Source organism: Pimephales promelas, chromosome 17 (genome assembly GCF_988280905.1).
Source record: "Pimephales promelas chromosome 17, fPimPro1.hap1.1, whole genome shotgun sequence".
NCBI classification, from domain to species: Eukaryota; Metazoa; Chordata; class Actinopteri; order Cypriniformes; family Leuciscidae; genus Pimephales; species Pimephales promelas.
The window spans coordinates 31,181,587-31,195,434 of record NC_142785.1 but is presented as its reverse complement, the minus strand read 5'-3'; the positions used below and the strand labels follow the sequence as shown (position 1 = coordinate 31,195,434).

The window sequence follows — 13,848 nt, the reverse complement described above, 5'->3', positions numbered from 1 at the left end:
GATTGTCTATAACAATTGTTATTGACCGTGTTCCTCTACAGAGCAACAGACGGTGGTCTTACTGCCAAGATCCCCTTCCACATCCAAAACTTATTTCCCCATCCCAGTAGACAACTTGGAAGAAGAGTATCGGATACGCTCGGCCGATGATGGGAAGCTCTTCCGGGAAGAATATAACGTGAGTTGTGTTGTGTGCATGTAAAGATTGAATATTGATCATGGCTAGAGATGTCAAAAATACAATAATATTGACCAGAAAAACACTCATGACTTTAGTAGCTTTAATAAGCCCTTCAGAATTAAATATGAACACATTTATGCCTAATACATATATATATATATATGTATATATATATATATATATATATATATGAAGAGTTCAGATGCAAAAGCCTCTAAGTGCCATTTGAAATTTTCTTCTAGAATGATCATTTTTATCAAGCTTGTATATTTAAGTTCAGTGATTTCACTTAAATGGCAATGATAATTACCTATTAATTGTTATTTAAGTGAAATTACTGAACTTAAATATACAAGTTTGATAAAAATCATCATTAAAGAAGAAAATTTCAAATAGCATTTAGAGGCTTTTGCATCTGAACTCTTCATATATATATATATGTTTATACATATATAATTCAATGTAGTGAAGAAGAATGTATTTGAGAAAACACTGACGAAAAGTGCCTTTAATTATATGTAATATTTGATATTTTGTTTGAAATGTATTCATTTTTTTTTCTAGTAGTACGTTTTGGAGCATATTACATTAGCAGTGGTGTTGAAATTGTACACAAATTCAGTTAACAGCCTATTTTACAGGCCTGAATCTCAACAGCATCATCAGTTTTAATATATATTATTTAATAATGATGCAGCGAAGACAATTGAGAAATCATTGAAAATAAATTGTCATAATTTTAATATTTATGCATTTATTATAGTAGCATGTTTCATAGCATATTAGTTTTGAGATTTGGTAATTTGGTATAAGTCATTTCAAAATAATCTGAAAATTGCAAAAATAAATGCATAACTAGATCCTGACCGTCTGCAAGCGGCTCATTGTTGTTTACACTGATTACGTCACTCATGTTGAAAGTTCCGCATTCGTGTTTTTGTGTGTTTAGTGTGAACACTGGGTGGAGAGATTGTTATTTTGCTTGTTGCTCGTAAAGAAGCTGATGGTGCATTATGGTGCTGTTATTAACAGAAACACTCCAGCGCATTCATGGGGATCAGCAAATATCCTTCCACATTTGCTGATGGCTCAACTGCGCTCATTTCCCACTGAGAATTACTGGAATTAAGATGTTCAGGAGTCATCAGGCATTGACTCATTCGAGAATGTCCCCCTCTCCCGCTTTTAGACGCATGATTCAAGATTCACTCCTCTCACAGGCCCGTGATTCATGAACACAGTGAATGAACCATGTGAATTTTCTGTCCCATGGAAACGATGTTTTTGCTCAACAATCTTAATGGCCACTTAAACTATTTAAGTTGGAATGGAAGTGGCTTTGCTGGTCAAACAATGGCCTATACATACAGGAACAAAGCGTCAGTAATATCATCCATTTTCAGCAGTAACAAAATGTCAAGTTTGGTGGGAATTTGAACAGCATGATCTGGTTGACTCAAACACACAATTCTGTAAGAATGAATGTGTTAGGGAACAACTCAAGTGCAATTTAGTTAAATGAAATCAAGTCATTTTTTAAGTTTAATGATGGGTGAATATCTCAGGTGCGTGATCCACAACAATGCATGTGTGTAGAGACAAGAGAGAGCATACTCATAGCATGTACAAAGTAATTCTTTTAATTCTAATGCAGAAATCTTACAGCATCTGTTATTCCCAGACAGGCTGCCATCCAAGTCCAAAAAAAAAGCTTTATTTAACAGCGCATCCAAGATCAGATGTGCTAAGGATGGTGGCCGTTGGTTTAGTGTTGTTAACATATTATTTTGTATTGTTGACAGTCAATACCAGGGGGTTCGAAGCAAGGGACATTTGATGAGGCCAATAAAGAAGAAAACAAGGAGAAGAACCGATATCCAAACATCTTACCATGTAAGAATACTTTGTCTTTTCATCTGTTTAAAGGATTAGTTCACTTAAAAAAAAAAAAACTTTTGCTGATAATTTACTCACCCCCATGTCATCCAAGATGTCCATGTCTTTATTTCTTCAGTCGAAAAGAAATTAAGGTTTTTGATGAAAACATTCCAAGATTTTTCTCCATATAATGGACTTCAATGGGGTCCAAACGGTTCAAGATCCTAATGAGAGTTTCAGTGCAGCTTCAAAGGGCTTTAAACGATTCTAGATGATGAATAAGGGTCTTATCTAGCGAAACGAGCGCTCATTTCAAAAATAAATAAAGTTATAAGCTCAAATGGTCGCCTTGCTCTGTTCTGTGATGAGCGTTCGTGACTCTCCTGTTCAAACTCGTTCATCAAAATGAACGAATCTTTTTTCGAGTCATTTGGTTCATTTAACGAACGAAATTTTTAGATTTTATATTATATTATAGTATTTCTTTTCAGCGATCGTTTCGCTTGATAAGACCCTTATTCATCGTCTGGTGTTGTTTAAAGCCCTTTGAAGCTGCACTGAAACTCTCATTTTGACCTTGTACCGTTTGGACCCCATTGAAGTCCATTATATGGAGAAAATACTGGAATGTTTTCTTCAAAAACCTTAATTTTTTTTTCGACTGAAGAAACAAAAACATGCACATCTTGAAGCACATGGGGGTGAGTCAATTAATTATCAGCAATTTATTCTTTTTTTAAACGAACTACTCCTTTAAGTCACGTCAAGTCACTTTTATTTACAGTATATAGCGCTTTACACAATACAGATTGTTTCAAAGCAGCTTTACAAAGATAACAGGATGTCTTAATGATGCAAACGGAGTTCATCTCGGATGTAAAGCAGCTCTAAAAAGAATCTAGTGTCATTGTTCAGCTGAAGTCACTTCAGTTTGGATTCATTTCCGTTGTGAAGATCATCAGTTATTAAATTAGTTAATTGAATCCATAAAGCAGTTCTGCAGAAAACACTGATGTCATCGTCCAGCTCAGTTCTTATCCAGTAGTGTCAGTGCAAAAAAAAAAAAAAAAAGTAGTGTCAGTGCAATCAGATCAATAATACTGTTGAGTATTACTAAGTGTCCTGGACTAAGCAAGCAAGACGTGACAGTGGGTAAGAAACCCAAATCTCTCTCTCTGACCGATGAGCCAAACATTATAACCAGTCACAGGTGAAGCGAATATCGTTGATCATCTCATAACTAGGCCACGCATTACAGTCTTACAAACAATCAGTTCTTATAATCGATATACTGGACAGGAATATACTGTAGTGAATATCACCCCCGCATGATCTAATTTCCTCTTGATATCACATTTTTTTGTCTCATTGCTGCTGCTACCCTTGCCATCTAATATCAAGTTCTCTAAATACAGCATTGATCACTTTCAGTTCCTTATGCCCACATCCAAGTCATTCACTCTTACTTCTCACTTGTAAATGTGCTGTTTAGAAGTTCAATCATAAACTCACGGAGGGCCTGAGAAGGAGCAATCAAATGTGTGTCTGTTTGGAAATAAAATTTTTTTTTGTCTTTCCTGTTATCCAGATGATCATTCCAGAGTGATTTTAACACCGATCGATGGCGTCCCGTGTTCAGATTATATCAACGCATCATATATTGACGTGAGTGATTTGCCATGCCGTAAAATGCATCAATGCTCTCCGATCAAGTTGACAAAGAAATGGGTTTTACAAACCTATGGGTTTTTATAATGGGGTTTTTTCAGTTTATGAGTTAAATAACGACTGTGGTAAACATAATTTGACGATACTTGGACATTTTGCTCCACAATGTGAATTAAACACCCATATTGCTGTAATAAGTAACATATACTGCACACACTCACACCCAAAATGTTAGCAACCTGTAGGTCAAAACATCCCAAAAAAGTATCGTCAAGTTGCGTTTACTACCACAGACCTTATTTTACTTAATACGCCTGTGTAAAACACGATCACGCCTGCAGCACTCTATTGTCAGAATTGTTTAAACATGCATTTCTTGTTCAAAATACAATTCTTGAGCATGAGAAACAGCAATATACTGTTTTTTTTATTATTATTACATATAATTATGGTGCAAATGATGATGCATTGCATTGTTTAGTAAAGAAACTTTTTCCAAATTATTAACATTTTGGCAACACTTTACTTAAAGCCGTTATAAAAGTATTTTAAATGCATTAATAATGCCTTGTAATGCACATTATAATGCATTGTATGATCTTATGAATAATTATAACCACAGTTGTAATACATTATATATATTCATTGTTATGCCTTTAGAAAGTAACAACTGTTTTCAGAATCTGCAAATATTATAATGCATTTTACCTTTGGTTACAATTATTTTTGACAAACTTTATGAATATAATCCATTATACGTAAAGGCTTCGAGTAAAGTTTCACCAATTTGTTCACCCTGTCTTGCCAATAGTCAAAAAAAGTTTAAAGTGTTAAAGTAATTTTTTTAAAAAGTGGTTTCATACCTTGTTTCCCCAGGGCTATAAAGATAAGAATAAGTTCATTGCAGCACAAGGTGAGTGCATCTGAATATAAAAATAAGATTTGGCGAGCAGTCATAACATAACATAATTAAACTGGATAAGATGACGTCTGTGTTTCAGGTCCGAAACAAGACACGGTTGCAGATTTCTGGAGAATGATATGGGAACAGAAATCAGCCACTATTGTAATGCTAACCAATCTGAAAGAGAGGAAAGAGGTGTGTATCTTCTTTTTGGATTTCCTTTTTTGGTCATCAAACCAGTTAAATATGATGATCTGGAAATAAATCTGATGTCAGAATTACATTTGCTGGCTTCTTATTGCTAGATGTAGCAATATATAAGCATAATATTACATATATATGCATTTGGTTGATGCAAAAGGGTTTTCCCCTCGAGTCCCCTTACATACCTAACCTATGCCAAATTACATTAAAAAAGGCATCCGAATGTGAATACAATCACATTTTAATAAATCTATTTGATTTCAAATGAGGTTTTTTTTTTTTTTTTTTTTTTTTTTTTTTACAAATCTAATCTGTTGATCATCATGGAGTGTGTTCATGATGTTCAGGTGTCACAAGGCCTTTTCCTCTCCATCACGGCCGTGAGCATCTCTGGAAAGACGAATCAATGAGACACAGAACGTAGAGGAGATTAACATCAGCTTTGCGTAGGGCTTGGAATCGATGATTTTAATAATGGCTGATAAAGCTCTGGCTTTAACCTAATTAGTCTGCAAACTCTCATTAATAATGCTCTCGGGCTGGGTAATGCTGATTGACAGACGGGCTGTTTTAAGAGCTCAGATTAGCATCCTGGTGTCTTAAAAGTCACCTTTACTACTCTAATGCACTTACAGCTGTTCTGTGGCGGTGTTAGACAGATTTACTCTATAGGATTGGCATGTAATGCATTTAACTTTATCTACAGAACTACATGTTTTGACCTTGTGACATGCTCTCGCTTTTAGATCGATTAGAAGAAAATTTCCTTTTTTATATATTTTAGTTCATGTACATTCAAATAGTATGAATAGAAGAAATAAACTAACCTAAATAACGGTAGCTATATATGTATTGTACAGGTTAGCAACATTTTTGTTAACTTTACTTATTTATTTATACATTATTTATAAGTAAGAAAATATATTTTATTTCATATATATATTATTGATTAAGAAAAATATATATATTTATTTGAATAATATGAAGATTACAAAAAGATTACTAAAATAAGAGTAAATTCGTATTAGGAAATGAATGCAGTTGAGCAGAATTTTTAATGAACTTTGTTTTTATTTATTATTGATATACTTATTTAGTAAAAGGAAGAATAATATTAAAATTAAAATAAAAAAAATAATTAAAAATAAATAAAAATAATGGTAACTTGTACAGGTAAGCAGGATTTTTGTTAATATATTTTTTATTTGTAAATTAATTAATTTATTATTAAATATTTGTTTATAATTACATTTATCTAATACAAGTAAGAAACATTATTTCATTTATTTTTTACTATGAAAGCTGTGTAGGTTAGCAGCAATTTTGTTTTTATTTATTTATTTATTATTTATTAGTACATAAAATATTGAATACGAGATCATTTAAAATAATGGTAACTATATAAGCAGCTATATTTTTATTTTCTACAAAAACAACATATTTTTTTTACATTTATTTATACATTGTCACAATGTTTATTATGGACTTTTAGTTTGCATTTCATCAGTTCCTGCTTTCCTTTGTTCATTTTCCCACTCCTCCTTTGTTACCATGGTCACCATCATTATGACTGTTTGATTAAATAAATAAGCTAAAAATAATGTTATCTACAGTATATGATAATCTTATTGTGAACACACTGTTTTTGTCTGTAGGATAAGTGTTATCAGTATTGGCCGGATCAGGGATGCTGGACGTACGGTAACGTGCGTGTCGCCGTGGAAGACTTCACAGTACTGGTGGACTACACCATACGCAAATTCTGTGTGCAATATGTAAGTGTGAAAACACTGAAGTCATCTTCATGTGAGCTGTAGATGAAATGTCTCTTGATATAATGGATTAAGGATTGTTCTTGCACTTTATTCTGAGCATGTAGCCACAGAGATTTTGTGTTTGTGACTTGTGAACATGTATATGTGTTCCTTCCTGTGTGTGTGTGTGTGTGTGACCACAGCAGGCCAGCGACGGCACCAAAACTCCCCGTCTGGTCACGCAGCTTCACTTCACCAGCTGGCCTGACTTCGGCGTTCCCTTCTCGCCCATCGGCATGCTCAAGTTCCTGAAGAAGGTGAAGCAGGTGAACCCGTCGTACGCCGGGCCCATCGTGGTGCACTGCAGGTGGGTGTTCCTTCAGCAGGATCTTAATGTCAGGCGAGAACTAAAGCTGTAGTCACACTTCTTGCATGAAGAATGATAGGTGTGAAGTGCGACCAGTTTTAGTCTGCAATCTCGTCATGCAAACATGCACCACATTTTATCGGACCTGTGTCGTATTCTCTGTTTTATAATGATCGGCTCAAAACTTTCATGTCACTATTTTTTTTGCCTTTTTAGCGATTCTCAATACATTACTATACAAGTTAATTCACATTCAAAATTGCTTCTTTTCAGAAATGTTCGTTTAAATGTCACTTTAAAAAAAAAAAAAAAACTTTTGCTGATAATTTACTCACCCCCATGTCAACCAAGATGTCCATGTATTTCTTTCTTCAGTCGAAATGAAGGTTTTTGATGAAAACATTCCTGGATTTTTCTCCATATAATGGACTTCATTGGGAACCAAACGGTTCAAGGTCCAAATGAGAGTTTCAGTGCAGCTTCAAAGGGCTTTAAACGATTCCAGACGATGAATAAGGGTCTTATCAAGCGAAACGATCACTCATTTAAAAATAAATAACAAAGTTTAAGTTTTATAAGCTCAAATGGTCGCCTTGCTGTTCTGTGATGCGCGACTCTCCTGTTCGAACTTGTTCATCAAAATGAACAAATCTTTTTCCAGGTCAATTCGTTCAATTCGTTTCTTGAATGAACCAAATGACTCGAAAAAAGATTTGTTCATTTTGATGAACAAGTTCGAATTGGAGAGTCACGGACGCGCATCACAGAACAGAGCAAGGCGACCATTTGAGCTTATAAAACTTAAACTTTTAATTAATTTTTTTAAATGAGCGATCATTTCGCTAGATAAGACCCTTATTCATCGTCTGGAATCGTTTAAAGCCCTTTGAACAGTTTGTAGTTTGCACTGAAACTGTCTTTTGGACCTTGAACCGTTTGGTTCCCATTGAAGTCCATTATATGGAGAAAAATCCTTTGTTTTCATCAAAAACCTTAATTTCTTTTCGACTGAAGAAAGAATGACATGGACATGTTGGATGACATGGGGGTGAGTAAATTATCAGCAAAAGTTTTTTTTTTTTTTTTAAAGTGAACTACTCCTTTAAACAATATTTCATGTTTTATTACTTGTTAACGAATCAATATGGATCATTAATAAAATGAAAAAGTAATATTATAATACTATATTTGTGTTCAAAGCAGGTTAGCTGCAGACAATGATTATAGAAAATAAAATGAGAAATTATATAATGATAACATCATTCTAATTAATTGTTTTTAAAAACTATTTCACAATAAGTCATAAACTTAGCATTGGGGCGACAACATTTGCACAAGCAAAAACACTCACATTTACTTTAGAACATGTTATAATATAGCTAATATTTTATATTTCTAATGCCATAAAGGTCAAAACAATTATATCTGATCAAAAAGCTTTTATTTTCCAGATTTGACATTTTCAGTTTTATCAAGAGCCAGATCTTTATTGCCAAACTTCTTACTTTATACAGTAACAATAACTTGCAGAATGAAAGTGCTCATTTGAATTTCAGCTTTCGGAAAAAGGACAAATTTTACATAACTTCCATCCACAGTAATAATTTTTGAGAACTTGCAGACCCTTTTGCGTCAGTCATGCATGCATAATTAATTGGGTCAGACAATGATAGACATTATTCAGAACAATTAGCATGTGATTTGAATTAGGTGAAGGAAGGTCCTTTCTGGCTGCTGATTGGTCATATTCATAAAGTGAATTCATGGAGGTCAACGCCTGGGTTTCATGACACAATGTCCCGTCTGTCTGCTCGTCATCAGTGTGTGTGTGTGTGTGTGTGTGTGTGTGTGTGTCATAGTCTTGAACGTCTGTCCTCATCCTGTGTGTGTCCTAAACAACCAAACACAGCGTCAGCAATAATGCAGAACACTTCAGTTCCTGTCAAGTTCGGTTGATCACTCATGCCCTCTAGTGTTCAGATTAGAATAAGGCGAGGGAAAATGTGTGTGTTTGTCATTGTGTTTGTAGATATTTTATTTCTCACTTGCAATTATTGTGAATTAATTTGAAGTGAAGACTTTACGAAAGCTGTTTCATGGTGTCTCACACACAAACAATTTAGAACTAAAAAAATAAGTATACGAAAAAATTGCCATGTTGGATTCACAAAAAAAAGAAGAAAAGTCAACATATTAACATGATAAATGAATAAATAAATAAAAAAATGTCATATTTATAAATATAGTATGTTTTTATATGCAATATTTGAACATATTCTGATAGAAAATTATTTTTTTCTTGTTTTGCATGTTTTGTTTTCAACATGATGAATAAATAAATAAAAATGTCATATTTCTAAATATGTCTTAATATATGCAATATATAAACACATATTCTCATAGAAAATTTAATTTTTATCCCTCAAGATCATTGATATTTTGATTATTATTTATATTATATGAATTTATATTGTGAAAAACTGGTTCCTGTATATGTGTTTGGATAAAATGTTTTAGTAACACTTTACTTATTGTATTTTGCATCATAAATGTATTTGCATTATATTATATTATATATAATGCATTATATCCTTTCATAAATAATTGTAACCAAAGGAAAAAGGCAAATTTGGTAAATTTGTAGATTTCTTGTCAAATCCTGTTGTTTGATGCATTATACGTTTTGAAGTTGTTACATAAGTAACTGTGGTTACAATTATTCATAAGATCACACAATGAAATAAGGTGTATTACAAGGCATAATTATTGCATACAAATACTAATTTATAATGCATTATACATAAGGGCTTTTTTTGCACTAATGAATCACAATAAGAGCAGCAAAGATGATCTATAGTGGTGTTGGTTTTGTGAATAATGGCATGTCTGTGCTGTGTCTCTGTTTCAGTGCTGGCGTGGGCAGGACAGGAACGTTCATCGTCATTGATGCCATGATTGACATGATGTACACAGAACAGAAGGTGGACGTCTCCGGTTTCGTGTCACGGATACGTGAGCAGAGATCACAGCTCATTCAGACAGATGTGAGTTGGTTTTTGCATAATTCCTCTTCTACCTACTTCATTTTTATTGTCATTATAGAAAAAAAAAAAAAACAGGAAGAAGTCCTGCATATTTAAAGGTGTTCTGTGTGTTGTAGTTGCAGTACGCATTCATCTATCAGGCTCTGCTGGAGTACTTCCTGTACGGGGACACAGAGCTGGATGTGTCTTCTCTGGAGGGACACCTGCAGAAACTTCACAACACCAATGCTCCGCTTGACCGCGTGGGCCTGGAGGAGGAGTTTAGGGTGAGGATATTTACTGACATTTAAATCGCGATTAATCGCATCCAAAATAAAAGTTTGTGTTTACATAATATATGTGGGTGCACTGTGTATAATTATTTTATATATATATAAATACACACACATGCTTGTATATATTTAAGAAATATTTTCATTTATATACTGCATATAGATTTATATATAATTTATATTATATATATATAAATTATAGTTTTTTTTTCTTAAATATACATGCATGTGTGTGTATTTATATATATGAAGAGTTCAGATGCAAAAGCCTCTAAATGGCATTTGAAATTTTCTTCTTTAATGATGATTTTTATCAAGCTTGTATTTTTAAGTTCAGTGATTTCACTTAAATGGCAATGATAACTACCTATTAATTGTTATTTAAGTGAAATTACTGAACTTAAATATACAAGTTTGATAAAAATCATCATTAAAGAAGAAAATTTCAAATGGCATTTAGAGGCTTTTGCATCTGAACTCTTCATATATATATACTAGGGCTGTCAAACGATTAATCGCGATTAATCGCATCCAAAATAAAAGTTTGTGTTTACATAATATATGTGGGTGCATTGTGTATAATTATTTTGTATATATACAAATACACACTCATGCATGTATATTTAAGAAAAATATTATTTATGTATAAAATATTTATATTTATATATAATATAAATTATATATAAATCTATATACAGTATATACATGAAAATATTTCTGAAATATATACAAGCATGTGTGTGTATTTATATATATAAAATGATTATACACAGTGCACCCACATATATTATGTAAACACAAACTTTTATTTTGGATGCGATTAATCGCGATTAATCGTTTGACAGCCCTAATATATACAAAATAATTATACACAGTGCACCCACTATATTATGTAAACACATTTTTTTTTTTTGGATGCAATTAATCGTTTGACAGCCCTAAAATATATTAAACGTGTTAGAGGACAACACTTCAATTTGATATTGTGATAATGCAATAAAACTCTAATAAAAGCTTATCGTGAAATGAAAATTTGTTACCATCGCATGCCTAGTTGTTTAATTGTTGATTGATTTTTTTTTTGGGCGGTGGGGGGATTTCTGTTTTTTCAGAAACTGACAAACATGCGTATTATGAAGGAAAACATGAGGACGGGAAACCTGCCTGCCAACATGAAGAAGAACAGAGTCCTTCAGATCATTCCATGTGAGTTTCAGATCTTCTGCACTCATGAAGATCGAAAACCCTGAGTGAATTATGCCAGTTAATCTAAAAGACAGTGTTAAATAATAGTTGAAGAAAGTTTTTGAAGAGTGTAAGTCTCTCCGTCTGCCGAATGCATGTTGTTGTGCTGCTCAGCTTTGTTTATGAGGAAGTTAATCAGAAATCTCTCTTCCTTTTCCGGTTCCGCTTGTGCCTGTAGTTGTAATCCTGAATCATGCAGTTCAAAACACAGCGTTTATGCTAGATGTCAATCAGGACATTTATGTTTCATTCGATGTCTTTTCTCATTCATTTTCTCAGATGATTTTAACCGAGTCATCCTATCAATGAAAAGAGGTCAGGAATTCACCGATTATGTCAACGCATCTTTCATTGATGTAAGTGTTTAATGACTATTTTCAAGCTTCAGAGGCATCTCATGATGAAATTAACATTATTTTCTTTCAACACAAGACCAGGGATACTTTTTAAGAAAGTAAACAGGGACAATTTTAATGTTTTCATTTGAAAAATTCAGAAAGTCTGTGACTGGGTCCAAAAATAACTTTTAGCCAATTTACCATCCACAAATATTTCTTACCCACCATAAACCTGTATTTTACATTATTATATTTTTGTCCAGTAGCATTATTTAGCTATTTTCCCATTTGAACATGTCAAATGGTAAAAAAACAATGGATCCTAGATAGATTTGTAATAAACTTCCACTGAGATAAAAGCTGTTGGGAAAGAGTTGTCGGATGTTTTTTAGTAGATATATGAATGAAATGATTAACATTGCTGTAAGTAAACTTGTGAAATATTATTACGAATTCAAAATAACTGTTTCCTATTTAAATATAGTCAAATGTATTTTATTTGTGTTATCAAAGCTGAATGTTCAGCATCGTCTTCAGTGTCACATGATCCTTCAGAAATCACTCTAATATGATGATTTGGTGTTCAATAAACATTATCATCAATGTTGAAAACAGTTATTTTTTAACATTATAAATGTCTTTACTGTCACCTATAATCAAACGAATGAATTATTTTAAAAGAATTATTTTATTTTGTCTCTTACATTAGTGAGGGTCAGGCTGTTATTCTTATAATTCGATTCAAACCATGCATTATGTTGCATTTCCCAATAAACGGTCAAGTTACGGTTTTATCCACACTCCAATGCCAGTTTATATTTGTATTTGTGATCCTGGTATGCATTATTCATATCATATATACATACATATATATATATATATATATATAATTATATACTGTATATATATACTGTATATATCATGTGTTTATGTTTTCCAGGGGTACCGGCAGAAGGACTATTTCATCGCCACACAGGGTCCTCTGTCACACACGGTGGATGATTTCTGGAGGATGGTTTGGGAATGGAAGTGTCACTCAATTGTGATGCTAACAGAACTGCAGGAGAGAGATCAGGTACAAACACACACGTTACAAATCCAGTTGTGCATACACTCTCACACAACTTTCAAGAATAGATCGATCCTGTCAGCTTCGTCATTTGGAGTGTGTGTGTTGCAGGACAAGTGTTTTCAGTACTGGCCTTCTGAGGATTCAGTGACTTACGGGGACTTCACAGTGGAGATTAAAGGAGACACGCTGTGCGAGACGTTCAGCCTCAGAGATCTGGTGCTCACATACGGCCCGGTGAGTGCGCATTATGATCTCATTTGCATTGTCAATGCTAACATTGCATGCATTTCCATTTCAACCTTTGAAGTTGATATGTGGTGGCCACTAGACTTGTAGTCAAGACCGCCTAAACCAAGACTAAGACACTACCAAGTCGAGACCAAGACCAAGTCAAGACCAAGACCAAGTTGAGACCGAGACCAAGTCGAGACCGAGACCAAGTCAAGACCAAGACCAAGACCAAGTCGAGACCGAGACCAAGTCAAGACCAAGACCAAGTCGAGACCGAGACCAAGTCAAGACCAAGTCGAGACCAAGACCAAGTCGAGACTGAGACCAAGTCGAGACCGAGACCAAGTCGAGACCAAGTCAAGAACAAGTCAAGACCGAGACCAAGTCAAGACCAAGTCGGGACCAAGACCAAGTCGAGACCGAGACCAAGACCAAGTCGAGACCGAGACCAAGCCAAGAACAAGTCGAGACCAAGACCGAGACCAAGTCGAGACCAAGTCGAGACTAAGACTGAGACAAAGTCGAGACCAAGTCAAGAACAAGTCGAGACCAAGACCGAGACCAACTTGAGACCAAGACCAAGTCGAGACCAAGACCAAGTCGAGACTTTGGTTTACCTTTGAAGTTGATATGTGGTGGCCACTAGACTTGTTGTCAAGACCGCCTAAACCGAGATTAAGACACTACCAA

At 34.0% G+C, this 13,848-nt stretch overlaps 1 protein-coding gene across 6 annotated transcripts in view; it reads left to right on the top strand.

The window, feature by feature from the left end:
- Positions 1–13,848, top strand: part of ptprea (protein tyrosine phosphatase receptor type Ea) — an 85,986-nt gene that overhangs the window by 66,604 nt on the left and 5,534 nt on the right. For 5 of the 6 annotated variants that reach the window (XM_089122362.1, XM_039665364.2, XM_089122363.1 and 2 more), the window contains 13 exons: positions 42–178; positions 1,984–2,074; positions 3,648–3,724; positions 4,604–4,640; positions 4,729–4,826; positions 6,491–6,610; positions 6,793–6,956; positions 9,865–10,000; positions 10,117–10,266; positions 11,385–11,478; positions 11,797–11,873; positions 12,796–12,930; positions 13,036–13,161. In XM_089122362.1, the coding sequence (XP_088978488.1) occupies positions 42–178; positions 1,984–2,074; positions 3,648–3,724; positions 4,604–4,640; positions 4,729–4,826; positions 6,491–6,610; positions 6,793–6,956; positions 9,865–10,000; positions 10,117–10,266; positions 11,385–11,478; positions 11,797–11,873; positions 12,796–12,930; positions 13,036–13,161 (1,442 nt within the window). The remainder of the gene's footprint in view (positions 1–41; positions 179–1,983; positions 2,075–3,647; positions 3,725–4,603; positions 4,641–4,728; positions 4,827–6,490; positions 6,611–6,792; positions 6,957–9,864; positions 10,001–10,116; positions 10,267–11,384; positions 11,479–11,796; positions 11,874–12,795; positions 12,931–13,035; positions 13,162–13,848) is intronic. The other variant, XM_089122364.1, reaches the window with a different exon arrangement.